This window comes from Chiroxiphia lanceolata, chromosome 18, assembly GCF_009829145.1.
Source record: "Chiroxiphia lanceolata isolate bChiLan1 chromosome 18, bChiLan1.pri, whole genome shotgun sequence".
Lineage (NCBI taxonomy): Eukaryota > Metazoa > Chordata > Aves > Passeriformes > Pipridae > Chiroxiphia > Chiroxiphia lanceolata.
Window position 1 is genome coordinate 3,981,408 of NC_045654.1, and position 26,336 is coordinate 4,007,743.

Sequence of the window (26,336 nt, forward strand, 5' to 3'; positions counted from 1 at the left end):
ATGACTTGAAGATCAGCACTGGCTCTTCAATTTATGTGGTTGCAACCAGGATTCATAAGCAGTGAGGGCTCCAGAAGTTGTATCTTTGGATATGGGCTCACAGTGTGACCTGTGTTCTGCCTTTCAGCCTGGAGATAGGTTGTATCTGATTGCTGCCCCAGTGTCCATCACTCCCAGCTTCAGTCCAGGTGCATCTGCTGGAACAGTGTACAAGCATCTCTTCTAGGCTCGTTCCCCTACCAGAGCCTAACTCAGTCTGCCAGTTATTTAAGATGGATTTTGCCACTGATTTGCCTCAGTAGGGGAGAGACAGGATCATCTACCCAGTTAGTTTTTACTTTGTGTAATTGTGTGTGCACATGCACTAGATGAGGCATTTAAAGGACTAAATTCCCCAAGGCATCCTTGAACAGATGTGGAACCTACCCTGACTTTGGAGGAGATACCTCCATGCAGAGTCAGAGCCCCCAGCAGGCACAGGCTTCTGGCTGGCTTTAACCCTTCAGGCTGAAACACTACCTGAATGTTGGTTCTCTTTTGTAATCCTCCCATCTCCAACCTCATTTTTGACTAGCAGGTCTGGGAAGGTGTGCAGTGTTGGAGTAGGGAAGGGATGCAGTGGTTTGGGAGGGATTTTTGTGTGCACTCCCAATTTTCCATCTCCCAGGCACAACGGCATGTTCTGCACGCACAGCCAAGTGTGTGCAATGTCCCTGAAATGTGAGTGAGCCTTTAAGGAGGCTGCCTGACTTCCTCTGCAGCACTCCCTGGCAGCCTGGCAAAGTGGGCTAAATTCAGAAGTGACCTAGAAGGAGGAGGGGGCCAGTGTAAAAATGGAGGAACAAACCTGGAACCCCAAGGTAAAATGGAATATCATAATAAGGAATTTAACCAGAAGGTTTCTGCAGTTAAATTTATCCTGTCTTGAACTCCAGGGTAAGTTCTGCTGCTGCTCCTACCTAGCTCACTCTCCATGGCACAGAAGCTACAAGAAGCACTTGCTCATGTGTCCCATAAAATGTGATTGATGGCATGTCTGAATTTGATCCACCAGCTCATGTCTGAGGATGGCTCCTCTGGGTTTGTCATATCTCACTGTAGGGCTGAGTCAGCTTTCACTTCACTTGCAGAGACTTCTCTCTGGCTAAGTAAGCTTGGATCATGGCAAGGAAAAAGAACTTTGCCAGATATCAACTGATTCTTCAGGACTTTAAACTGCGTGGTATGAGGCTCTAGGGCACTGCATTTCTTTTTTGACGCCTACTCTGAGGTAAGAGAAGGGGAAACTCCACTGAAATTAAGGAGTGCACACCAGAGCAGGCTGTGTGGTTACAGTGAGCCATGACAGCCCTTTCTTCACATTTCAGCCAGTGTTCAGTGAGGACTTAACTGCTTTTTGATTTTAGTCAACTGCAGGAGATAATCCCAACAGTGAAAAGGAGAGATTCTGGCCTAAAGCACAGTGACTGGTGAGTGCCACCCCTCACTTTTGTGCCTGAAGGGTCTGTAAGGCCATTCTTCACCCCATCTAATACAAGATATGCATTCCCCTAAACAGATCTCTCCTGACCTCAGATCCTGTTTGGTCCTTACTCTCTTTTAAAATGAATCAGCTGATGAAGAAAGATGGTAAGTGATATCTCCAAGGGGCTAGAATGACTCAGTAGTAATGTTGTCACTTCACTTGACCCCTCAGCCCGTACAGCACCAAAAGTGCTCTGTAATGATTGTTAGAACCTTGACCAGGTCTGCTGAATCTCATCCTCTTACGAGCCAAGAACCAAATTGCCTTAAAATTAATTTCTGAATAAGATGCTCTGTGTAAGATTTAATAGTCAGGCCAGGTCTAGTTCATATTCACTGAAGAAGGTAGGTGTGAGTGAGGGAAAAAGGAGCTGAGCTTTGCTTGTGGCTTCTGTCATGGTAACTAACAGAGACCATGTGGCTCTTGATATTCTGCAGGTGTTTTACAAGCATCTGCTTTTAAAACCCCACATGGCTCTAGGAGGTGTTGTAGCACAGTCACAACACCAGATAAAGCATTTAATCAATTAGTTTTGTCTTGATTTATGGGCTGTGAACAGTCCAAACGTGGACTGTGCCTTTTTTTTTTAAGGGAATTTCTTATTCAGAATTACTCAGTTACATTTTCCCCCTGATCCTTTTGTCCCCCCATGCTGGGCGTGCTTAGTGAGGGCTAAGCCTGAGTAGCCTGTTGCTGTGTCTCCCATGTGAGAGATGTGGCATTTCAGAAAACTAGAGAGTTGTTGTGATAAATTATTTCAATGGCAAGTGACACTGACATTCTCACTAGGGAAGTTAACAAGGAGCCTCATCTGTGACACATATGGAAGTCCTGATGGAAAAATGTGAACCAGCTTCCCATCTGTTTCATCCTCATCTAGAAGTAAGAGAAGGAAGGTTAAGACAGGTATGTGAAGGGGCAGAGGTAGAAAAGATATTTTGTAGTCTTCCTTTGGAACATAGAGGCTGGTCCTGGAGGGAGTAGAAGAGGGAGAGTTTTTATGCCCTTCAAGCTGGAAAGCATGGATGGAGGCAAAAAGTCACAGATGCTGTTAAAAGGAGAAGCAAAACTCCAGGGTTCCAGAAAATCAGTGGGTGGATGAGCTCTGCCAGGGCCTTGTGGCATGTCTTTAGCTAATCTCTTGCTTCCCACATCTCCTGCATTAACAGCTGTGAGGGAATTGGGCTCCCACTCAAGCTGATGGGAGGAAATAGCACCCCAGTGAATGTGAGGACTGTGCCTGCAGACGTGCCCGTGAGGAGGCAGGGGATGAATTAGTTTTCATGGTGTAATTTCATCCCGCCCTCGATATTCACGGGGACCAGCACCTCACAAAATGAGTTATGTGCTGATTGCTCCAGGACTGTGCTACACCCACACCCACCAGTCACAGTGAGGGAAGACAAGAATCGGGGTTGAAAAGGAAGCAGTCATGGGGAAAAGGGGAAGGAGAAGCCAGCAAGAGGCTGAGATACCTGTGGACAGGAGAGAGGCCATGGACACAAGCAACTCCCAAAGGTTTTGGCACTTAGCACGACACAGATCCATCACCATGTGGGGAGGAACCGCCACATTTTAATATCAGACTTTAAACTGAATAATGCTTGTAACCTACCACAGACTGGTTACCACAGCCTCGTGAGCTATTAGCAGTCCTTACCCTGCAGTTTATTACCTCTCCGTGGTTCTCAGAAGTATCAATAACTATTGCAAAGAAGTAAGGGCAGGCCCCAAGTGAAGGTACTGTTGCCTGCAACGGGCCTGCCTGGCTGTTGTGCAGATCATCAGAATGGGCAAGAGATGGAGCCTGCACTGCAGGCAGAGCCAGCACACACAGAGGTGTGTGCACTGGTACTGACCAAAAAAAGAACTTGGGGAGAACACAAGGATTGAGTTTGGAGACCAGGAGTTTAGGAGCACTGAGCTGTGTGAAATACCCAAATAACAGCAGCTGCATTTTATATCAGGGAGCTGTTCTGCAGGGGCTGGGGAAGAGCTGCCTGCACAAGTTGCCCTTGCACCCCTCTGGCAGGTTATCCTGTGTCTGGGGTGTTGGACACACCAAAGACAGGTGAGGAGCAGCTGTTCCTCAAAACACCCAGCGGGAGCCAGCCCTGGGTCTGCCGTGGGGCAGAGCAAATCTGTCTGTCCCGACAGAATTCTTCCTACAGTGTAACAGCATTCCACCGGGACACAGTTCGACTTGGTAGGAATCCCTCTGCCTGTTTGCAGGTTACTTCTGCTGGTTATTAAGAAAAAGCAGCTTCAGTAGCTGTGATGCAGGGCGTGTGCACTGCTCAGGTTTTCAGGCTGCCCAGGGAGGTGGCGGAGTCACCGTCCCTGGAGGTGTTTGAGAAGAGAGTGGATGTGGCATCAGTGCCGTGGTCTGGGTGACAAGGTGGTGTGGGGTCAGAGGTTGGACTTGGTGATCTCAGCGGTCTTCTCCAACCTAGTTGATGCTGTGCTAGAAAAGTAGAAGAAAGACAGTAACAGCTGGTGAAGAGCAAAGGGTAAAACCAGATTGTGTGATTGGGAATTCTTAGAGAAATATATAAGTGTTATTTCATATGGGAAACATTCATCAGTTAAGGGCTCAGACTCCACCGGCGCTTCCTCGCGGGCCGATGGTCCCACCGCGTCCTGACTGCGGGGCTCAGCGCCCATCCAGCCGCTCAGGGGACACGCAATTCCCCCGCGGATCCACAACGCTCCTTGGAGAGAGCAGCCGTCCCCCGGTACCGGGATGGAGCCGGGGATGGAGCCGGGGGCGGAGCAGCCCCGGAACTCCCGCGCCGGGCTCGGTTCCCGGCGGCGGCCGCGGGCCGGACCGGGCGGAAGCGGAAGAGCCGCGGCGGGAGCGGCGGGCGGTGGGTGCGGGGCCCGCGGGGCCGGCGCGGGGGGTTCCGGTGGGGGACCGGGCTGGGCTGTGGCGACCCTGCCCCGGGACTGCCGGGCCGGGCTGTGCCGCCCCCGGCGGGACTGGGCGCCTGCAGGAGCCGCGCCGTGTGGGCTGCCCGAGGGGACGCGCCACGCGCATCCGTGTGGGGCGGGAGGAAGGGCTGGGAATCGGGTGCGTTCTACCTCTCCCGGGGAAAACCTGGGACCGGAGGGAGCGGCTGTTCCCTCCCCAGGGCAGTAGTCACGGCCCCGAGGCCGCCAGAGCTCAGGGAGCTCATGTTCCATCGCTCTTGGAACGTGGTGGGATTTTGGGGTGTGCAGGGCCGGGGTTCGACTCGATGAGCCTGGTGGGTCCCTTCCAACTCAGCGTATTTTGTGTTTAGAGCCCTTCCCAGCTGCTCTGGGCACCCCCGGCGGGTGACACCCGAGATAACGTTATTGTGGTGAAGTCACGTTTTCGTTTGGCTGGTTTCGAGGCGTTCTGACAGAAAGTTCTACTGATGTTTCGGCTGATGTGGTGGAGCGTTGTGTGCAGGGTGTGCAGAGGGCAAAGAACAAGCCCTTGGCTTGGGAAGACACAACACTTTTGTGCTTCTGACAGAGACCGGCTTGGCCACCTTCTAGAGTGAGCCTGGCAGAGGTGCACTGGTATTGAACATTATGGAGAGTATTTAAAATTGCCACTTAGTGTCTTTGTCCTGAGTGTGGGATCTTAAACTCAGAAACACAGCCCAAACCCACTGATGAGTTCGCTCTCCTGCCTGCTGATGTTCTGGCTTCGAAAGTGTTAACCAGGCTTTTCCTGCTCTTTTAGATCCTTGGAAATGGGGAACACGAGCAGTGAGCGGGCGGGGCTGGAGCGCCATGGGCACAAAGGAGCCCGAGGGGATGGCACAGGAGGAGCCACCAAGGAGGGGGACCGGCCCAAGATCCTCATGGACAGCCCTGAGGATGCAGACTTGTTCCACTCAGAGGAAATGAAGGTGATTTGTTCTTGTCTTTCAGCATTACTGGCTTGGTGCTGCTGCCAGTTGTGGGGCTGTTTGTTACCAACCTACGGTGATTCTGTTGTTGAGTTTACACTAAATGACCATCCCCCTTGCTTCCCATGCCAAGGAGAGAGAGGGCACTGATAAGGAGTGTAATGGCATGGTTTCCAGCAAGAACTGAGTGTAGAAAAACTGAAATGCAGCTGGCTCAAAGCTCGAAGGACAGTGCCCCAGCTTCCTTTGAATCCTTAAGGCCTTTGCAGTTACCAGTGACATTTTACCTGTCTATTCCATATCAAAAGATCTGTTATTTTTTTTACTCAGTGTTAGATGGGTTGTTAGAAGTGTCTCGCTGCATATCGTGTTTCATAAGAACATCTAACAGAAAATTACACTTAGATTTGGCTGTTGGACAGAACTGTTTCCTGCAGGCAGCTCGTGGTCTTTCTGCCAGCTCTAATTCTGTGCCTACAATATTTGTACAATCTAAATGCTTCATAAGTATTTCTCCTTATTTTTTTTCTTCTTCTTATATCTGTGTATTTTGAGAGCTTTAGTGATCTCAAGTAATTTCTTTTTAACCTAATTGGAGCTGGAGGCAGTGGCATTGTTTTGCCTTCCACTCTTTCTGCAAATTTGGAAGGCTTTAGCATCTTTGCAGAATTGTGCAAACGAACTTGTGAACTGCATCTAGAAATGCAGTTTATATTCTCCATCTGACAAAAACTACTTGTAGAACTTTTACCTTGGAGAATTATGCCTGAGGGCAAAAAAAGCCTTCAGTACAACACAGGTTGTCTAAGCGTTCCAGGAAGGAATTCCTTCAGATTCAGATGTTGTTTTTGCAGGCTCCATTGGAGAAAGAGGAATTTCTGGCTTGGCAGCAGGACCTGGAGGTGAACGATAAAACCCCCACTCAGGCTCGGCCCACGGTGTTTCGCTGGACTGGAGGAGGGAAAGAAGTTTATTTGTCAGGGTCCTTCAACAACTGGAGCAAAATTCCTCTGACAAGGAGGTAACAAACTGCTGCTGCAGTGGTGCTCCCCAGGGACTGGGAGAGCTCAGTGCTGTGAGAAAGGTGGTCAGTGGATGGATGGGGATTGTGCTTGGATTTACTGCTCCTTAAGCCTGTGATAAGAACCTGCCTTTTTGATTCTCGGGTGGCACAGGAGGGAAGTTGAGCTGTGTGTCAGTTTTAAAGGAGTGATTTGTTCACTGGGCACCACACAGAAATGACCCAAAGCACTGCCTGTTGTGCAGTCTGTGCCTGGGGTGGGGAAGGGAATGCTGTTTCTAAGCACAGTGTCTCTGGTGACACCTGGATGTCCTTGCCATATCAGTGGCTTTTTTCCAGCTCAGAGGGTCCAGGGAACCCTGAGCCTGGGACACGGCACAAATGAGAGAATAAATCCATATTCAGGTCCCAACTTCTTCCTACCAGAGCGCTCTGGAGCTCTGCTTCTTCAGTACTTGAATAAGTATTTCATTTACACCAATGTGGGTTTTTTTCAGAAATTTAAAACTTAATGTATGGCAGAGAATCTGACTTTTAACTGTTGATCTGAGCCCTGTTGTCTGTCAACAGTGACTGATCTACCAGGTCCTGGTGTGTCTTATCTCAGTGAGTGGCTGCCTGCACTGTCATTGGTGCAGAAAGGTCTTAATTTCTAAGGAAACTTGAGGGAGGAGCACTGTGGCCTGATAAAATGGCATGGGAGGATTGTTCTGTGCATGTGAAATAAATTATTGAGAGAGGAGCTGGAAGAAAGGCCAGCAGAACATCAGTATTGCTGTCATACTCTTAAGTGGAAAGCCTGAGAGACAGGAAATGGTGAAATGAATATGGAAGAAGGATAAAAATATCTCTTTATCATCAAAAAGAAAAAAAAAACCAGGTTTGTCTGTTTCTGTTGTCAGATTATGCATTCTGGGAAAGGGGTGTTTATACCTCTTTAGAGGCTGGATAAAATCACATTACTGAACCCAGTACACTCAAGTAGGAGAGCTTGTTATTCCAGACTGAAATTTCACATCCAGCTCTGTGGTGGGATGCTTGCACTCCATACCTGAGCAGAAGGGAAGTGGCAGTTGAGCATCAACTGTTTCTCAGCTTTCTGAGGTGCTGGTAAAGCCTTCTGAAGAATCAGGAAGTTCACAGCACAGGAGTAGATTGCCAAGCAGCAGCTCTTCAGCCCCAAAGTAACTCAGAAGTATCGAGTTGCTGCTTTTATCCAGTCATTGTTCATCTATTTCAGAGGCATTTGGGAAATGCAATTTATGATGGCAAATACTGAAAGGGAAGGAAATAGGAGAAAGCTGATCTTGTTCCATCAGCAGGAGTCTCACAGATAAAATGAGGTCTCGTGTACTGACAAGTAACGTGAAGATGTGAGGGTGACTTTACAAAAGCTCAGTGCCAGTTACTTGATGTCAGGAGTGTGGGGGAACTTACTGTCACTGAGGAAATTATCATTAATGATAATTAATTCTTTACCTTTAGATTGCAGCAGAGATTCTCTTAAATGTGGCACTGCCTTTTTAAGGTTTTGCACGTTACAGAGGCTTGTGCTCTGTGTCACATTGTGTGTCACAGTTTATAGGCCAATGTACTTTTCAGAGCCTTTCAGGGCTGATTGTTTGCCTTAAATTCCAGTCACAATAACTTTGTGGCAATCCTGGACCTGCCAGAAGGAGAGCACCAGTACAAGTTCTTTGTGGATGGGCAGTGGACACATGATCCTGCAGAGGTAATATTTGCTTTGAGTCACTATTTATTGATTGATGCACCTGAGGATGAGAAACTGGCTGGTTTCTCTCCCAAGAGCTGGTCCTTTCAGAGAGAAGGCATCAGTTAACAGCAGAAACTGGCTGTTCAAGCTGGTGAGAGAGAGGTTTCTGATCCCAGCTGGACTAGTGGCAGCATCAGACTGAACCACAGAAGGCAGGAGATGTAACAAAAGAGGGACAGGATCTCTTGGCCACTGGTTTATAAGCGATGCCAAGCTTTTCTTGCCTAGTGCCAAACTACCTTTTAGAGCACTGTAGCATTGCTGACAGCCCAGGTCTCGCTGTGCTGCACTGGCTTCTGTGCCAGGATGTTGCTGTTGCTGCTCTAGTAGTCCAGAAATTGTGCCAAAATCTACCAGGCCTGTTCTTCCTCCTGTGCTATAAAACGAATTTTGACCCCAGCCCACCCAGCAGTCCTCACCTGCTTCAGAAGTCTGCATTCACACCTGCTGGTTCCTTCTTGCTGTCTTGGCAAACCTTACAGAATTTACCTTACAGTACATTCAGCTCTTGGAAACCCCTGCCTTGAACTCCAGCCTTAGCTTTGTAGCAAACCAGCAAAACCAGCCATGCTGCATCCTACATCAGGCCTTGCAGGTCTGAGCCTGGCTCCATAAGCCCCGTAGAGCTGGAAGTGAAGCTTAGCTCCTGCTGTCACTGGTAGCTTCAGCCCAGACCTGACCCTCTCCTTGTCTGTAGCCCAAGAATTGACCAAGTGCTGTGGGCCTGGCAGGTTCCACGGGCATTTTTCCCTCCCAGTCCTTAATCCTGAATTTGCTCTTAACATAAAACTAACTGAGCTCTTTTCATATCTGGTTCCATCATATTTTAAAAGCAATATACCTCATCCTTGGTAATGTTGATTGTGTAGTTTTGAGAATCCAATAGTCCCACAAGCTTTTTTTAATTCTGATTTTTGTATCTTACCTCTTCCCAGCCAGTAGTAACCAGCCAGCTGGGTACTGTCAACAACATCATCCAGGTGAAGAAAACTGACTTTGAAGTATTTGATGCTTTGATGGTGGACTCCCAGAAATGTTCAGACATGTCTGGTATGAGCTTACTGGTAATTTTATGTCACACTTTTTAGAGCTGTTAAAAATTTCATTTTCCTTTTTATCTGGAGTTAAAGCTCCAGTACAGATTAATCCACACTTGTGTCAGGCCCTGTGGATGTGAGCAGGAATCACAAATCACAAAGGAAGAATGTGGAATGCACAGAGGGAGCCTCTGACAGAGCAGCACTGTGGATCTGATGAGGAGGGGCTCATGGGTGCTTAATAACTGTTTCTTTGCCCCTGCAATGTGCGGTGGCTGGTTTTAGGGCACTCATTGGTGGATCAGTCTCTGCTTTACCACATTAAACCAATGCTGACAGCCTACATTGCTCCTAATTCCATCTTCCTCTGCTAAGGAAGTGGCTGAGGGGGTCAGAAGTTGCACATTAAGAGGCAGAAATTAGGTGCATTTAGCAGTGCTAACACAGGCTTGGGAATGTATCATATTCTCACAGTGTAATAAAAATTATCTGTATCTTAGAATAATACAAACTTTTTTTTGTCTTAAGTTTCATATTCTAGTGTAACAGAAGAGAGGTAGAATTTAACTTGAGCCATGTCTGAACTCAGCCTTGCCACCTGCTTGTTACAGAGCTCTGTAGGGATGGAGATTGTGACTGAAGCAGTACCTTACATCCTCCTTTGAGCCCAAGGCAGGAGGTGTGTTTGGTTGGTTTTTGCCCTGGACAAACCCTTTTTGGAGAAAGTGTTATTTGTGAGACAAAGCCAGGAGGAGATTCTAGTAGGTGCCTTCCCCCCATGTGCTGTAGCAGCATTTCCTTAGACTGGTTTAGGCTCTGAGAGCTCTTTCCATAACCCTGTCTCTGTACAGGAATGACACTTTCCTTTCACAGGTACATCATGTTTTTGTGGTTCCCCTGGAGGTAACACAGAGCAGCCTGTGCACTATGGAATGTTTGCTGGAGGAGTGCTGGGCAGAGATGACAGAGGAGTTCTGGAGTGCAGTCAGGCCCTCAGAACTCTGCTGCCCAAATCCTCAGCTTGTTTCAAGTCAGACTTTGGCATCTTAAATCTCCTCTTGGGCAGTGACTGATCCTCTGGCACCGCACCAGTGGCTGCAGTTGTTGTACTTAGGTGCCATTGATTTCTTTCAGTACCTCTAAAGAACAGATATTCTTACAGACTATTTAAGATTAAATATTTACCATCTCTCTGGCAGAGCTGTCAAGTTCACCCCCAGGACCATATCACCAGGAGCCCTATGTTTGCAAGGCAGAGGAGCGCTTTAAGTCACCACCTATTCTCCCCCCACACCTGTTGCAGGTCATCCTGAACAAGGACACAGGCATTTCTGTGAGTGCTTTAGCTTGTTTTGCTGAATAACAGCCTTGAGAGTGGAAACAGATGGGGAGAAAATCTGGGAACAGACAGGAGACAGCTTAGGAAAAACCTTAGGATAGTTGCCACGTTGGTAAGTTTTTTATTATGTATGTCCAGATGGATTCATCTGAAGTAAATTTATTTTTCTACTTGACTCTCCTCAAAATTGAGAACTGGGTTGCTGTTTTTCTCCCAAAACCTTAATCTTCTGAACTGTTAAGAAGCCAGAAGCACATAAGAGGTAGTTGCTGTTTGTTTCATGGTCATGGTGAGGATGAAGAGGGTTTCACCCAGAGGGGTCTTGGGTTGTTCTGAAGCAGTGACTCTGTTTGTGGTGGGCTCAGGGTAAGCAGCAGTAATGTACTGGGGGTATGGCTGGTTACAGACAGTGTTTGTCACCCATCAGCTGTGGTGAGTGAACTGTGAGTTCTGTTATTTTCACACTGTCTCCCTTTCTCTTCTTCCCAGTGCGATCCCGCTCTGCTCCCTGAACCCAACCACGTCATGTTGAACCACCTCTACGCGCTTTCCATCAAGGTGAGAGGCCTGGGCATGTTCCCCACAGGGGTAGGTTTAATTATCCATGTCACATGCTCACTTGTTTTCCATCTCCTGTAGGATGGAGTCATGGTGCTCAGTGCTACACATCGTTACAAGAAGAAATACGTGACTACTTTGCTGTACAAGCCAATATGAGCATCGTAGTTGTTTGTGACCAATTGTTCTGGGCCAGTGCAGTCTCAGAAAAAAATGCTTCACTTAACCAAACATACTTCTGCTCTGTGCTGTAGCAAATGAACTCTGATTTTATATTGTTTCTGAGACTTCCAGGTTCTCCCGTATTTGCCTTATTTTCCTAGTACCACCTTGGAAGTTCTTGGAAATGGCAGCTTCGTGGCAACTAGACAGGTGGCAAAGGTGTCAGTGCCCACTGTCAGCTCAGTTAAAAAACCACCAGTTTAATTAGGCTGCAAAACGTGAGGCAGCAGCAGATCAAAGAGCTTTAGCAGCGAGGCAGGCTCTGAGTCTGTCAGCCCAAAGTCTAGAAAGTTCAGGATTCTTGTGGAATCTGATCTGAGCATAACACTCAGCAAAAGCAAGCTTATTACTGCTTCCATAACTCATCAAACACAATCCTTTCAGTAGCAAGTTCCAAACTTGCATGGCTGAAGTAAGTGTGAATATTGATGATCTGTTTTTGTAGCAGCCTTTTCTGGGCAGAATCAGCAACATAGTCACCTACAAGCTCGTTACTATTTTACGGTAGACTGGGGTGCACGGTTTCTACTGTGAATAGCTCTGTAGTTTTTCTCTTCAGGAGAACTGAAATACTTTTCCCCTGTGGAATTTCTGGTAAAGACAGATGTTTTTAATGGCTGGATTTTTCTGTAAATCGTAAATGTGTCTTGGCAGTAATCTGCTTTTTGAAACCGGTTTCTCTTGCTGTCACTGATGAGGACTTCCTTAAGCTGGCATGGGTAGCTGTAAGGAAATGGATGGCTTCAGTTTAGGAATTAGTTCCTCAGTAAGAGCCTGAAGGTGACTGTAAGTGTCCTGTGGCCAAACTTGCCCCTCGGTGTCCGCAGTTGCAGCGTGTTGGCTGCAGCAGCACCGCAGCCCTCTGTGCCAGGGCTGGAACTGGGCAATTTTTTATTCTGTTTCTGTTTTCTGAGTGATCAAAGTAATGCCAGGCTGCCTGTACTTGATACTCACAGCCTGTTTTATCCCAAAACAAATGCAACATTAATGCAAACCTGCTGCCAGTGTGCCCCAGCCTCGCCCGGGATGGGCCCTGCTGGGCCCTTCCCTTGGCTTGTGTTGGTGCCTGGGGCACTGTGACTGTGCCAATGATAACCAGCCCCGTCCCACTGTGGGGGAGAGCACCCTGCACTGATCTGTGAGGAGTCTGAGTGGGGCCAGAGCTGCAGCAGAGTGGACCAGCCACAGAGGGAGGCTGGTTTGCCATCCTGGGGTCTGTTCACCAGCCTTGTTGCAATATCTCCAGTAGCCGAGTTAGACCTGGGTCCAGTGCAATGGTTTTCTCTGAAAACTCTTTTCTTCATTCTGTGCTATGGATAGTATTTGGTATTCTGAACTACAGAATTGCTTTTGTTTTCAGCCTCTTTAGAAACAAATAAAACATTTTCAAGATAAGTGGGTGACTTGCTTTGTTATTACCCTTCCCATCTTTGGAAACCTTGCCTTCATGAGTTGTTATTTTTTTATAACCTGTGATTGCCTGGTTGCAGTTTTATGGCTCAGTGGGTTGTGCAAGCTTTTCATTCAGAGATGCAGCTTGAAACACTTTCTCCACTTGCACTTAGAGAAGACAGAGGTGTTGGTGTTTATTTGTGATGTAGGGAAACTTTTTCAGCTGTGTTCACAGAAAGTGGCTGTGAGAATGTATTGGCAGAGAGAAGTCCTGCAGGGAGGCCTCTTAAATGCTTTCAGTGCCTGCAGGGAAATGACAGCACAAGTTTCTTATTTGAGTGACCCTGAACTAATTTTTTTTTTTTGCTAGAAGAAAAGCTTAGCAGTAGCTTAATAAGTTTGGGTTGGTTTTTCTTTTTTTTTTTTCCTAGTTACAAAAGAAATTTTTCACGTCAGTGACTAAAGGAGCTGAAACCTTGAGACATGGAGAACAGAAAGGCAGGTGAAAGCATGCACGACTGAAGCGTTTAGGGATTCAGGCTCATTAGTTCTGGCTAAGCTTTGTGGATTTTTTTCCAATTCCATATATGCATGACTCACTCCAGGCTCTTATCAGTGCTGGTGTGGTGGAACCACAGCATGGAACCAATTCTTTTATAGAAAGCTTGTTGCTTTTTCTTTTTTTAATTTTAATTTTTGCTTTGCAGCCTCTTGCCCTGTCTCAGCTGGTAGAGCACTGGGTACAGGGGCTGCAGCCACCATCAGCTTTTGCAGCCCCAAAAAAGCTGTAGGGGGAACTCAGAGTCCAGGGTGGGGGGCCCAGGCTGTGTGACCAGCTGCTGCCCCACAGGAATGATGACCTATCACCACTTCCACCCTTCCCTGCCCCTGGAATGAGTGAGCCCAGCTGCCCACAGGCCCCAGGGCCTCTCCAGTCAGGGGCACCAGGTGATGGAGGTGAGATGTTCCCTGTACCTGTGGCCTCAACTGACATTCCCAGCAGCCACACCCTTCCTCAGGTAAGCCACAGCCCCCTCAGCCCCCTGATCCCTTTCTCTCCACCAGGAACATCTGCAGGAGAGTGAATGAAGGAAGAGGTAAAGGCTGCTTTTATTTTTGGTTTCTGCTGGGGGGGTGGGTTTTGGGGTCTTTTTATTGGTTTTTGATAGGTTGTTTTCTGTTTGATGGGTGAATGAATTAGATTAATCACTGTGTTCCCTTATTGCAATGGGATGAATCAATTCCCTCCAAAGGCAAAAGCTGGATCAAGAGTTGGATTTATTAGCTCACTTACATTCCCCACCCACAGCTCACAGTCTGTGCTGTTATGTTTATTCTTGGCTGTTGCTAGGAGAGCACATTTTTTTAAGGTAGATGCAGAGACTTTTGTTACAGTCATTTTTGGGGACTCTGGAGTAAACCAGTACAGAAATAACAAGAGTTCCCTGCCCTCCCCGACCCCATGAATTTCAGCACAGCCTGTGGGGGTCCAGCTGACATGGATTTGTGCAGGGTTTTTGGGAATCAAAAGGCTCAATAAATAATAATTTTTTTTTTACTCCACCAGTTTCTGGATTAGTTTAGTTTTGTTACAATTCGGATCATGCATCATAGGACTGCAACAATGAGCTTTAAATAAGTATTCTTTGTGCACAGTAAAAGAAATAAAGGAACATTGAACAAGTCAGCATTTCATCATATACATCATAGTAGGCACAATAGATAAATCAAGCAGCTCAGGGTTTATGTAGAGCATTTTTCATGGAGAATGTCATGTAGACCAAAACGTAAGGGGAGCCATTGGTTACCCACCCCCACAGCCTCCAACAAGCCCTTTGTCAGGGCTGAGGGGGTGGGTATGTGCACAGAACCAAAAACACTGAACAGTAGGAGGACAAATTAAGTTACTGTAGGCAGCAGTGTGAATATTAAAAACCTCTTCCTGTGAAAGAATACTTCAGACCCTGTAAAAACTGGTTCAGTTAAAAATAGATGTTATTTACATTTAAGTCTGATCTAGCAAGTTTTCCCAGCAGGTGTAAGTTGAGCTGTACAGTAACTCTGCAGGTTGTACTCAATCTGACTGGATTTGTGAATGGTCTTTTTTTTTTTTAAAGTTGCAGCTATTAGGCCTTAAAGCACCAGCATGTTACAGCAGTGGGATGAGGAACTGTCTCTGTCCACTTTGCTACCAGGACGGTGCTGGGATAAATCCCAAACCTGACATTAGATCACACTGTTGTTAATTAAGATGGTTTTTTCCAGCTCAAGAAATGCATGGGGTCATTTACCAGGGCAAGACTGTTTTCCCAGATACTCACACATGTTTTACCTCTACCCCTCTCACTGGTGAAGCACATGAGGGCAGGAATTAGCTGTAGGTGTTTGCAGCTGACTGCTGCTCTAGTAAAGGACTTGGATAAATCCACCCCTGTCGTAGTTCATGTGAACATGCTTGGGGTTGGTGAAGCCACTTACAACTACTTGTTCAGGGAATGATGAGTATTAAATGCTAAATATTGCCAGGGGTAGGTCTCAGGTCAGCTGTGACACCCGTGGATTCCCCAGCCCTGGGGCTGGGAGGGGGCAGGATGGGCAGGGGGACTCCAGGGAGAAGGAAGCCGTCATTTCACCATGCCAGTCAAGATAGTTATTTGTTTTATTTGGTTATTGTTCAACAACAAAGTTCAATACTTTCCAGGTGGAGCTTTGAACTGGCCCTCTGGTTCCCTCCCTTGTCAATAATAAAAAGGTAATGAAGAAAAATCCTGTACTTTTAGAGACCTAAAACCTCATTTATGCTAACAAGCTTCAGTTGCAATTTAATGTTACAATATTTCTTCATGGGAGCGAGGAGGACTGAGCTGAGGGCCCTCCAGTGTCTGAAGATGGCTGTCCACAACCACCAGTAAAACAAAAAGCTAGTGTTGAAAAACGCACAGTTTACAATAAAAAAGTAGAAACCAATTCAATTCCCTTTTGTTACGAATATAAAGATTCTTGTAAATATGTACAGTCCTTTGAGCTATTTCTATAGCAGGAAGCATTTCACAAACAAGACACAAGATATACACTTTCAGGACTCAACAAGCCCATTTCTGAGGTCTTGAAGATCTTCCATGAGATGCAAAGATTTAAAGACTGATCTCTGTGACCTTTCAAAATATTCAGACCAGGAGACAAAAACTTTCAGCAAGTTTCCTGCCAAATCATCTGATTGAAAATAACCCAACAGACAAGAGAACTGAATACAATATCCATGAAACTCGCCAAAGGACACTGACAAGGCATTGGAATTTTGATGGGTTTCTAGAACAGGTTAGCACAGGCTTGCAAGGGACTAGCAGAAGTTTCAAGTGTGGCACCAGGGGAAGATTGGATGCAGTTTTGCTCTTTCCAGTTGTAAAGAACATGGTTGTTCACTTAGGATGTTGCTATTGCAGAGGGAATGGTCAAAAACCTGCTTTGAAAATCATTTGCTCTCTGCTTCATGTTCACAGCAAAAGAGAATAGGAAGCAATAAAAGGCTCGAGGTCGGACAGGCGGCAGCAGAGGTGTGTCAGCACCTGCCAGAGCTGCTCCCTGTGAGTGTCCTGTGCCACCACACCACATCTTATTGTAGGACAAGCTACAGCTCACGGGAGGAGCCAGCCCGGGCTGCTCCCTCTGGGAGCTGAGGCTGGCAGGACTCATTGCTGAAGGGACCGTGTCCAGTGCTGAGAGGAGAACACAGGTGTGACTGTAACTCTTGTCATAGAATAAGGCTTGTTAACTCTTCGTTGCCAAATTTCCAGAGTAACGGTTATTTTGCAGCGTAATCTAAAGGTTTCGGTTAATTTACAAGTGAGGTACAATACACTACTCAGCAAAGCAACCTAAAAGGAGAGAGCAGCCAGTGATGGTGCAGCAGCATGCAGTGAACTGTCATGCAGAAGACCTGGATAAAGTCTTACAACCCAGTAGCTTATAGGTAATGCACTTTGTCTCAGGGCCGGGTAGGGGGGTCGGTTAAAGCAGAGATCTTCCCTCCCCATCAGAGCTGCTCTAGAGCAATTTTAGTGAGAACAAAATAACTTTCAGAAGTGGCAGGTGAACAGACTAATCAGAAGTAATTTTTTTCTCGTGTTCTGTGGAGAACATCCAACCACAGCTCCTATTGAAAGACTCACTCACCTTGGCCCTTCTGTTTCCAGGCCATCAGGGGCTCCCAGCACCTCTCAGAACTATGCCCAACTCTCTGGTAAGGGGTGCTAACCACAGTAACGACCTGGGGCGGGACACTAGTCCCATTTCCTTGAGGATCTACTAGGGACTAAAGTGGATACAAAAAGTTCATGAACTGCTTGAAAGAGTAACAGTAGTACAAAGTGCAAAAACAGGAGTGCAGGAAAGTGCGGAGAAATCAACTGAGCTGCGAAGGATCTTCAGAAGCGCCACGGCTCCCGCTGCGGAGCGAGCTTTGGCCCAGGAATGCTGTTTGGGAACTGGGCAGCAGACAGATGGAGTGCATATACTCAGTATATTTCCTTTTTTTCCTGCAGGTCAAGATGAGTAACTTTGTCTAGCTGAGACTTACACTGAAGACTGGTCCCAGACCTGGCAGGGAAATAAAACCACGGTTACAAGTCACAGATGTTTCTCTCCCAGGCACGAGGTGCCAGCAGCAGAACATCACCTGCTGCTCCCATGGAGCCAGGACACAGTCCTGCCTCCTGCCAGGGGGCATCATCTGTAAACAGTGACAGGCAGGCACTGTCAGCACCACTGAGCACAGCAGGCCCAGACCTTAACCCCCTTCAAATCCCCTATCACTTGACTTCTGATAGTAAATTCACCTGTTCTAGAGTCAAGCAGCTTTTGCAGTCACAGAACTAGCCCAGGGAAGATGGTCACAGAGCCAGGGAGTGACACCATGTGGGCTCTGTTCTAACATAATTTGAGGAGCAGAGGGGTGAGATTTGATTTGCTCTTGTACTTCACAGTCCCACCAGCCCTTCTGCAGTACATACAAGCCTTGTCCTGAGAACAGAGAAGTCTCCAGGCTTCTGACTTACCTTATTGACTTGAGCAAGAGGAGTTCTGGCACCACTCACAGGCATCCTGCCTCGGCTGCTGTCCTCGAACAGTCGCCCCGGGGAGCGCTCCCTGCGGGTGCTCAGCAGCCGCCCTGGGGATTTCTCCCTCTCCAGAGGTCTCCCAGGGGACTTGTCCCTCCGCAGCTCCGTCCTGCCCTCGCGGTACCGGTGGGGTGTGCTTGGCTCCCGAGGGTGGCTGGGACCTTCCGGGGGGCCCGGGCTGGAGGCGACGCGCTTGGTGATGTGCTCGTTGTAGGTGGGGGGGCCTCTCTTGTTGGGGCTGCTGTCATTCAAAAACAAGGGATGGGAACAGCTGAGTGACAAAAACCTCTCGTTACGTTTTCTTTTGGCAAAAGTGTAACTTTCCCCCATAACACGCCCAGCAGCGCTCAGGTGAAAAGCGTCAGCATCAGCCCTCAGTGCAGAGACACTTTGGTAGCTGAGTATCCATCACATGAGCCACACTGGTCAAGTGCCTCTAAGGAATTGCTGATGTAAGTCAGGTGTGTGGAACAGGCCAGAAAACGACACCTTTTCATACACTTCAGCCATACACTTCTCATATAAAAACGCACTCAAGTTTGATGTATGCGTTTTCACACTCAGAATTTTCTGGGATGTTCAGGCCAGGTTGGGATGAGCTACAAGCCTCGATTTCTCTGTCTCCAGTGCACAGGGGCACTACAGCCCCAGTATTTATTCACCTGTGTGAAGTATCACTGTTGTGCTGTATCACATCACAACTTCCCAATGCTCTCTCCCTAAGGCAGACTCATTATTTGACAGGAAATAGAGCTTATTGCTTTAGAGCTTATTACAGCCAACCCATGTCTAGTGTCATATCAACAGCATCTGAGGTCACCAAGCTTCAAAGTCAGAGCTTGATCACAACATCAAAGTAAACCAGCGGAAGATCACAAAGCATTTGTGGAGATTATCCCCATCTTCCTAGAGAGATGAAGATTTTTCCCTTCTGGGTTTTAAAACATCAGTGACTCTCCTCCAGCATTACAGTAACAAGCTACCACCAGCCTCCTTCTCTAAGAACAGAACAAGGGAATCTGTTCCACCACCTCAGGGGTGAGATTTACTGTGAGGGACTGTAACACCCCGATGTCACCGTACCTGCGCGTGGCAGAGGAGCCTCTGTGGTGCTGCTGCTGCTCGTTGTTGGTCTCCTTCACCAGGTTGCCCTTACAGCAGATCACCCTTAACTTGTCCTGGTAGGAGGAGGCCAAGTAGATCGCTCCTGAGGAGATGGCAGGCCCGAGGTACCGTGGGTTTGGTATCTCCAAGTGGGCTCGTGCAGGAGTTCTGGGTAAAATTGCAGGAAAAGTCTTTACAATGGCAATAGTTGCCTTTTCCTGGCAAGTCCATATATTCTGCACCACAGGCTGTTCAAAGGGGTGAAAAGAGAACAACTTACCCTAGAGAAGCTCGTGCCTGAATCTCGATCACTTCAAGGGAATTGAAGTGGGTCACGAACAGATAGGGCTCCCTGTAGGCTGCAGGAGCAGCACAAAGACGGGAAAAAACACAAAATAAATTCTCTATTAAAAACTTCTAAATCACATCAGTGAGTACAAGAGAGCCTGACAGCCCTCTGGGAAAACTGAGGAATACATTTTCTGTAATAAGACACAGACACTATCACTAAGGGGAGAGATGCAAGCTCAAAGAATTGTTGCTTTGAAACTGTGTCTCAAGGACTTTACTAACCAAACTATCATGAAAAAGACATTAAAAACAGACTATTAACTGAACAAAATCCCATTAGGCAGCACAAAAAGCCTGAAGGAACCACAATGCCATCATATATTCTTGACTATTTCAGAAACTTGCAAGCATCATCAGAAATTGCACTAGCCAGTTCAGTCAGTGTCAGACTAGGAAAATTAAGGAAATATAACTTCAGTTTAGTTTTCCTTAAATTGCTTATACTTCAGAAGGTTTTGCCATCTGGATGAGCTTAAATCGTGGCGAAATCTCCATAGTTTCTGGGAGAATTGGGAAAGTGAGAAGGAAACAGGAGTGCTGAGTGCAGAGTACCCATCCCACGAGGATGCTTCAATAATTTCCATAATCCAAGTGACTGCCCCCCAACACCTACCAAAAGCCAAGGGCAAGCGGTTCCACTTCAGGTCGTCTGTCCTGCTGCGTCTCCCATAGGAATCCACAAAGACACCAAACTCTGCCAGGAAAAGTCATGTCATGTCATGAGCATGTGCCTGAATTTTATTCCCTTTTTTTGAAGGGACAAAGGCAGTTACCCCGGGCTCTTTATCAGGGACAAGGTGCAGGGATTATCTTGCACATCCTGGAGTGTTGTGAATTACTCCAATTGACATGGAATTGGTGAGATGTAGGAGTAGTGTCAGGCCAAAAGGTGCTGCAGTTCTGGGGCTCTCTGTACTCATTAAGATATTCAGTTTGCAGACTCCTACCATTAGTCACCCAGAATTACTGCTATTGAAGACTTCCTGTGCATTGCCATGACACTGTCCAAGAGGGCAACAAAAGCAGTTACACAAAAAAAATAACTCTCTTATTTCATCAAAAAAAAAAATAACACTCTCTCTTATTTCATCACAAGAAGGTTAAAAAGTCTTATCTGTCTACACGGGAACCAGACAAAGCTCAGGTCTGAGAACCCCTGAACATTTATCAGGATAATCAAACACTTGTTTGCACTTAACTCCACTGGCTGCAGTCCTTCCTTCAGGCACAGTCTACGTGCAGCAACTGATCCACAGCAGGAAGAACTTTTAAGCCAGAAACAGGCTGCCCAAAATCCAGCAGCACTTCTGCAGCTCACGTGCCAGAGAACAGGTGTAGTGCAACACCTGCACAGCCATCCACCACCTACCATGGAAACACAGCAGATACTCCTCCCTCTGCCCCGCTGGGTTCACTTGGATGATACTGACTGGAAAACTGTTGGTGGAAGCAGCAAACACAGCAGAGGCCAAAGTGTGGTCATTTTTATCCAGAAACTCTGCAAAGAGAATGGAGAAAAACACCTTGATTGGCACCAATGTCTTTTTCCTGAACTGTTTTAGAGCAGCCCCACCAAAAGAATCTGTGGAGCCACTTGGAGCGTTCCTCAGGAATTGTCTCCTACCCTCCAGCGTGTACTGCTTCATCTCAATTTCATAGAACTTGTTGGTTCCAATGATGATGCTGTAAGTGGTCAAATGGATGCAGCTGCAAGGCTCCGAGGTTTCAATCTCCTGGAAAGGAGGACAGGATGGACAGATATTAGTTCCCTGTAGCAGTTTACAGATAATGCTTAGTCTGGAAGATTGTAAACTGCCACATATGTCTTTATAAAGAGAGAGATGGCAACGCCAAAGTCTCAAAAGCATATGGAAAAAACCCTCTTGTTAAAAGAATTGTTTTGTTGGAAGTGATACTTGCTTGAATACAGACTTGCATATCAACTCAGCTCCAGGTGCTAACCCTGATAGTATCCCCTTCCTTTTGGAAGAATATGCTGTTCTGGAAGACACTTGTCTGCTCTGCAGCTCAGTTTTCTGGAGCAGTAGGGAGCAGCTCCCTGCTTACAGTAGGTGACAGCCATGCCAAGGACTGCCTGCCTGGACAGGGCTTGGAGATGACATAAGACCAGGACTGAGCAGTTGGGGCTGTAAGACAGGCTTGTCACTGGGAAGTTTATCTGTCAGAACTGCTCCAGCTCCAGTGTAGCTGTGCTGGAACAATCACTTCCTAGCCTGGAAGTCACCATGAATCAGGGCAGTTGCTGGAAAGGCAGACAAAATTGCCCAGACAACTCAGCAGGACTGACCCCAGTCAAGTCCCAAACTCTTTCTAACCCATGGAGCAGAACTCTTGTCAGCAGGCATGTCCATGATCCTCCCAAGAGCAAGAATCAGCTCCCTAAACATCCTGGCTGTTAACACTCCAGAGATCAGCTCGATGGCTCCTTAAGGAAGACAAACATACACAACGTTCCTTCCTTCCTTCTTTGTACAACATTACACAGAGATGTTGCCCAAGACCTGCCTTGTGATTGCACAGCTAGGATAGTTCTGCAGGTTAGCCTGACACCACACACAGATGCCCAGATCTTCTGAGGACAAGATTCCTTGCATAATTCCTAGCTTATCTGGAAATTTAGTTGGCAGAAAAGAAGAGCATATTCTGGGCTTGCTGCCATCTTGTTAGGATCTAAATTCAGTTGTCTGGATTAGTGGAGATAAGGAAAACTTGCCTTCTAAAACACGCCTTTGCATGTTCCCTTGTCAAAGGACAGGGCTGTACATCCTCAGTGTTTCCTGCTGGCTGCTGCTCCATTGTGAGCAGGAGTTGGTATCAGCTACAATGCCTGTAGATGTTCCAGGTTTGCATTGTTTGTGCCAAGACATGTCTTTCCTCCTGAGGAGACCAGATCTGCATGACTGTGCCCACTGCTTCCCTCCAGCAGTGCCCATGTAGCACTCAGTGGGAATAACAGCCTCAACCAGGCTGTAAATTGAACCAGTGCCTTCAAAGCCACCTGCAGAACCTCACAGGGATGTGTAGTTTGACTGGAACATCCCTTAATTTGTGAATTGGAGAGGACATGAGTTTCTGGGTGCCAGGCTTTTATAAGGCTGTTTAAACTCTTTGTTCTGAGGAGAGATCCCTATTATTTTGGGGGTTCCCTCTGGTTCTACATGAGCATACAAAATTTATTCCTGACATTCCATTGGAGTTGTGTTGGAGAGGAGCAGTGGGTCAGATGCTCTGAGTGTGATCTGCCTGCAGCTGGCTGAGGGGAGTTGCAGCAGTTCTGCTTTCCCTCCCTGCATAGCAGAGGGCAGCAGGACCTGTGCAGATTCCACACAAGGCTGGGGCTGCAGGTGGCTGGGGTTTTGTACAGAGAGAGGGCACACACAGCCACGAGAGATCCACACCTTACAGCCTTGTTTGCTGCCAGGAGAAAGTACACATGTACCAGGATAAGTAGGGGAAAGAGCTGCCTATCCTGAGATGGAATAACACCAGTATACCCTTCAATTTTCACTTGTGCAGTAGGACAAATTCAGACACCCATTGCTTCCACAGCTGCAAAGAAGAGTGAAGTAATTTGTTATGGATTTCTCCAAAGACAACAGAGGTGAGGATAATTAAGACAGCTGGATAATTAAGAAAGCCTTTTTTTGGGCCAAATAAGTGAGGGTACAATTACAGCTGAATCCAATATCTCAAGAAGTCACAGTTCTGTTCTGCATCTCTCCAAATATGCCAACTCTTATTAAAGGAAATTGCTGCCTACTCCACTTTGAGTCAGTGCACAGCGCAATTTGTTATCATTTTAGCTGGCAAACAAGTGTTCTCATGCATGCAAAAAGGTTCTAGATGTTTGTTTTAAACAAAGGTTTAGTGCACTCTGTGAATTACCTCAGCTACTGCAGGGAGTTACTAAGCTCACCTTTCTGATACAGAACTTGCTCAAGCTCTCGTTGTATCTCAGAACCACCACTTTATTGGGCATGGCTGCACAGATACAAAGAGTGTTCTCAACCTGTAAGGAAGATAACAAGCACAGTTCAGGCTGGTAATACAGAGTAAATTCTATTGCTGAGCAAGTGAAACGGATCCAAGTTACCTCTTGCCACAAAAAGAGCTTTGCAGAGATAAGCAAGTACAATTTTTTAAAAGGGTAATTATTGTGAATTCCTGGAATAATGAAAAGCCTCTTCACATTCTCAAAAAAGAACGTGAATTTAAATGGCTTCTATGATCTCCTTTATACCTGGAAGAAGTTAATAAAAAATTAGAAGGTTTTCCACAGGAAAGGGATTAACGAATTCAAATAGGTCAGGTCTACATTTCAATCCCTGAAACTGTTATCTTAAACATCACCTTGAAATGAATGGTGTTCAGTTTGTTACCAAAGCAGTCCACAGAAGTAGTTGTTAATGAGTATTTTTGTTATGGTTAAATGTTCCATTACTAAACCCAGTAATTTATGTAAATGTCAAGAATTAAAGTGATGCAAACACCTAAGGAAATCTGCTGGCCTGGGAACATGCCATTAAAGAACAGAGGACAGAATTCACTAATTATAAATCTCAAAATTACACTCAGTGGTGAGGAGGCAGTTGTACTATGCTCTGTTGGATTTCTTTTATCTAGCAGTTTAGGCTACACCATCATGGCATCCTGGCTAAATTTATCCATATTAGTAGCAGATTCCCCATTCTGTCTCCAGCTCAGCCTCTCTTCAGCCCATACACTCTTCTTATTTGAAGAAAAACATTTAAAACAAGAATACAGACCTTGGATGCGTTGCCAGTGGAATAAAGATGCTGATTTTACTAATATTAAACTCAGAGCAGTCTAAGGGGAGGTCTGGAGGCACGAGGGAGCTGTTTCCTACCTTGCCAGCAGCAAAAAGGTGACATCCTTTGACAGCCTCAAAGATATTTGGTGAGACATCAGGTTGGGCTGGGAGGTGAGACTGGGCTAGAGATTGCTTCACTTTCTTTACATCAACAAGACACAGAGCCCTTTCTTCTCCTGGAAACAAAAACGGTTGCATTTCATCAAGGGAGGGCTCCCTATTCTCTACAAAAGTCTGTCCTGTTACCTAAGCAGCAGCTCCTCATTACAGGCTGTTACTGTGGAAACAGTCACAAGGTACCATGTAGAATTCATCCCATATTATTCCTACTCGAAGTGAAACAGAAAACTTAGAGAAACCGAACCCCACGACAGGCAGTAAATCCACTGAGAGAACAACCCTTCCCTCTGTGAGTTATTAGTGTTGCTAAGGTCTAGCAGATCACAGCAACTGTGGCCTCATTAGGACACCACTCAAAATTAGCCAGGAAGTTTTATTTTACCCTTCAGAACTTCTTAAAGTACAAGATGTTTTAAGTACAAGATGTTTTAACCTCTCTGTGCCAAGAGAATTAGCAAGGGACTTCCAAGAAGTGGCCTAATAAATTGCATTATAGCCCAAACACAATTCTTCTCAGAAGTCCAGCAACAGACTAACACAGCCCTCTCCTCATTATATGTGAGATTTGCTTTGTTCTGTACCACCCTGACACAAATAAAGCATGGACAGCTTAAATCCTTAAATGCAGAACAAACAGAACAAGAGAGAAAATTTGTTTTTCATTCCCTACAAATGTCATATAGACACTTGATAATTTGGGCTTTCAGCTTAAGATACACCCTAATGTTCAGCATGCCTACATCAGTGTGGGAAGGATTATCTCTGGAAAACCACAGATGGAGACATTAAAACTTGTGTTCCTTTCAGAAGGGAATCTTAAATCATGACAGGAAGTCCCAGCTTTGTTACATGGATTAGTATTTAGGGCAAGAGAGGTTAAGAGTTACTGGCCCTATGCCACAGTGATCACATCGTGGTCCTCAAACAGTTAATTAAAAAGGTTATGCAGTGATTAGGAGGAGAGATGCTCACTAATCAGCTCAACACTTTTCAAACTGGACTTGCAATGATGACTGTCCTCTAACCTGGAAATGTTTTTTCTCTGTTTCTTCCCTCCCTCAGCTTTGGAAACAGAGAAATCACCTTCTCTGGAAGGTTTAACTGAGCCTTCCTGCCCATATCCATTCACCAGCCTCACACCAGGCTGTGTTAACCACAGTAAGTGACTCCTGGCAAATACTGACAAAGGACCAGACAAAAGCCTGTGATGAATCCACAGGCAAAGGGCCCTTTGGCACCTCAGTGCAGCACAAAGCCAGGCCCATCTACTCCCTGCAGGGCCAGTGGTAACACACAGCCCAGTACCTGCTATCATGAGGAGCTTCTCCAGGTCCTTGATGAGGTGAATTTGGAAGACGGCACCCATTCCTGGGATGTGTGTTAAGGAATTCTTCAGGACATTCAGGGCATAGAGACCTTCCTCTGCACCCACCAGCACTACCTACAACAGGGGAAAAAATAGCACTGCATGAGGTGAACAAGGAATGCTCCAAGAGCAAACTTGGATGACACTCGTTGGCAGTGAAGAGAAAAAAACCAAACCCACAAGCAAGTGTGTAATTACACCTATTGCCATTAAGACACCACTTCCATGAATGAATTATCCACTAGTCAGAAAGGCCCCACTGAAGGGGGGCCTTCATTACCTGGTCACTGAAGGGCATTGTGCAATTTATATCCAAACGGTCTTCACCCTCCAGCTTCAGCAGGGAGTTTCCAAGCAGTTTCTGCAAATGACAAAAAGATATTTTTTTTTCTTGTTGAGTTAATCTTCATTTCTTTATCTGTGAGCATTTTAACAAGGTAAGGTCATCATTTCAGACAGGCAAAAAGCTTGGCTTTTTCTCAGAAAGCTAAAAGTTGCAGGGATGCCTCCTACAAAAGAATTAGGAATTTTTTATCTACCTGACATACAGTAAGGCAAACTAATCAGAATTATCCTAAGCTCAGACAGAATCCATTATTGCCCCTATCCTTTCCATTTCCCCCAATCTCTTACAGCAGAGCAGTGGAATTTTCTGAGGGGAAGGATTTAAGAAAAGT

The 26,336-nt window shown here is 46.4% G+C and overlaps 2 protein-coding genes across 13 annotated transcripts in view; one reads left to right on the top strand and one right to left on the bottom strand.

Annotated features, from left to right (window-relative positions):
• Nucleotides 1-442: 442 nt before the first annotated feature.
• Nucleotides 443-12,749, top strand: PRKAB1 (protein kinase AMP-activated non-catalytic subunit beta 1). 4 transcript variants are annotated; one of them, XM_032705590.1, is made up of 10 exons: nucleotides 443-1,469; nucleotides 1,559-1,629; nucleotides 2,315-2,431; nucleotides 5,238-5,406; nucleotides 6,261-6,427; nucleotides 8,066-8,159; nucleotides 9,137-9,251; nucleotides 10,438-10,571; nucleotides 11,067-11,135; nucleotides 11,217-12,749. In XM_032705590.1, the coding sequence occupies exons 4-10, from the start codon at nucleotides 5,248-5,250 to the stop codon at nucleotides 11,292-11,294; spliced, it is 816 nt and encodes a 271-aa protein (XP_032561481.1). In that variant the 5' UTR covers nucleotides 443-1,469; nucleotides 1,559-1,629; nucleotides 2,315-2,431; nucleotides 5,238-5,247; the 3' UTR covers nucleotides 11,295-12,749. The 4 variants fall into 4 exon arrangements, with proteins under 4 accessions (XP_032561481.1, XP_032561482.1, XP_032561483.1 ...); XM_032705591.1 differs by lacking the exons at nucleotides 443-1,469; nucleotides 1,559-1,629; nucleotides 2,315-2,431 and adding an exon at nucleotides 4,364-4,392; XM_032705592.1 differs by lacking the exons at nucleotides 443-1,469; nucleotides 1,559-1,629; nucleotides 2,315-2,431 and adding an exon at nucleotides 4,513-4,595.
• Nucleotides 12,750-14,064: 1,315 nt separating this feature from the next.
• CIT (citron rho-interacting serine/threonine kinase) overlaps nucleotides 14,065-26,336 on the bottom strand; it is a 74,883-nt gene continuing 62,611 nt past the window's right edge. For 7 of the 9 annotated variants that reach the window (XM_032705582.1, XM_032705586.1, XM_032705585.1 and 4 more), the window contains 11 exons: nucleotides 25,940-26,020; nucleotides 25,599-25,734; nucleotides 24,210-24,349; nucleotides 23,259-23,351; nucleotides 20,946-21,054; nucleotides 20,691-20,819; nucleotides 19,935-20,015; nucleotides 19,251-19,329; nucleotides 18,950-19,138; nucleotides 17,804-18,107; nucleotides 14,065-17,345 (listed from right to left, as the gene is read on the bottom strand). In XM_032705582.1, the coding sequence (XP_032561473.1) occupies nucleotides 17,322-17,345; nucleotides 17,804-18,107; nucleotides 18,950-19,138; nucleotides 19,251-19,329; nucleotides 19,935-20,015; nucleotides 20,691-20,819; nucleotides 20,946-21,054; nucleotides 23,259-23,351; nucleotides 24,210-24,349; nucleotides 25,599-25,734; nucleotides 25,940-26,020 (1,365 nt within the window). In that variant the 3' untranslated portion in view covers nucleotides 14,065-17,321. The remainder of the gene's footprint in view (nucleotides 17,346-17,803; nucleotides 18,108-18,949; nucleotides 19,139-19,250; nucleotides 19,330-19,934; nucleotides 20,016-20,690; nucleotides 20,820-20,945; nucleotides 21,055-23,258; nucleotides 23,352-24,209; nucleotides 24,350-25,598; nucleotides 25,735-25,939; nucleotides 26,021-26,336) is intronic. The other 2 variants (XM_032705583.1, XM_032705581.1) reach the window with 1 other exon arrangement.

What these genes read in the sequence shown, in the direction of transcription:
- PRKAB1 (XM_032705590.1), top strand. Translation starts at nt 5,248, where the DNA reads ATGGGGAACACGAGCAGTGAGCGGGCGGGGCTGGAGCGCCATGGGCAC. An exon ending in TCCACTCAGAGGAAATGAAG is followed by an intron (nt 5,407 to 6,260) that starts GTGATTTGTTCT and finishes TTGTTTTTGCAG; the next exon opens with GCTCCATTGGAGAAAGAGGA. An exon ending in ACAAGGACACAGGCATTTCT is followed by an intron (nt 10,572 to 11,066) that starts GTGAGTGCTTTA and finishes TCTTCTTCCCAG; the next exon opens with TGCGATCCCGCTCTGCTCCC.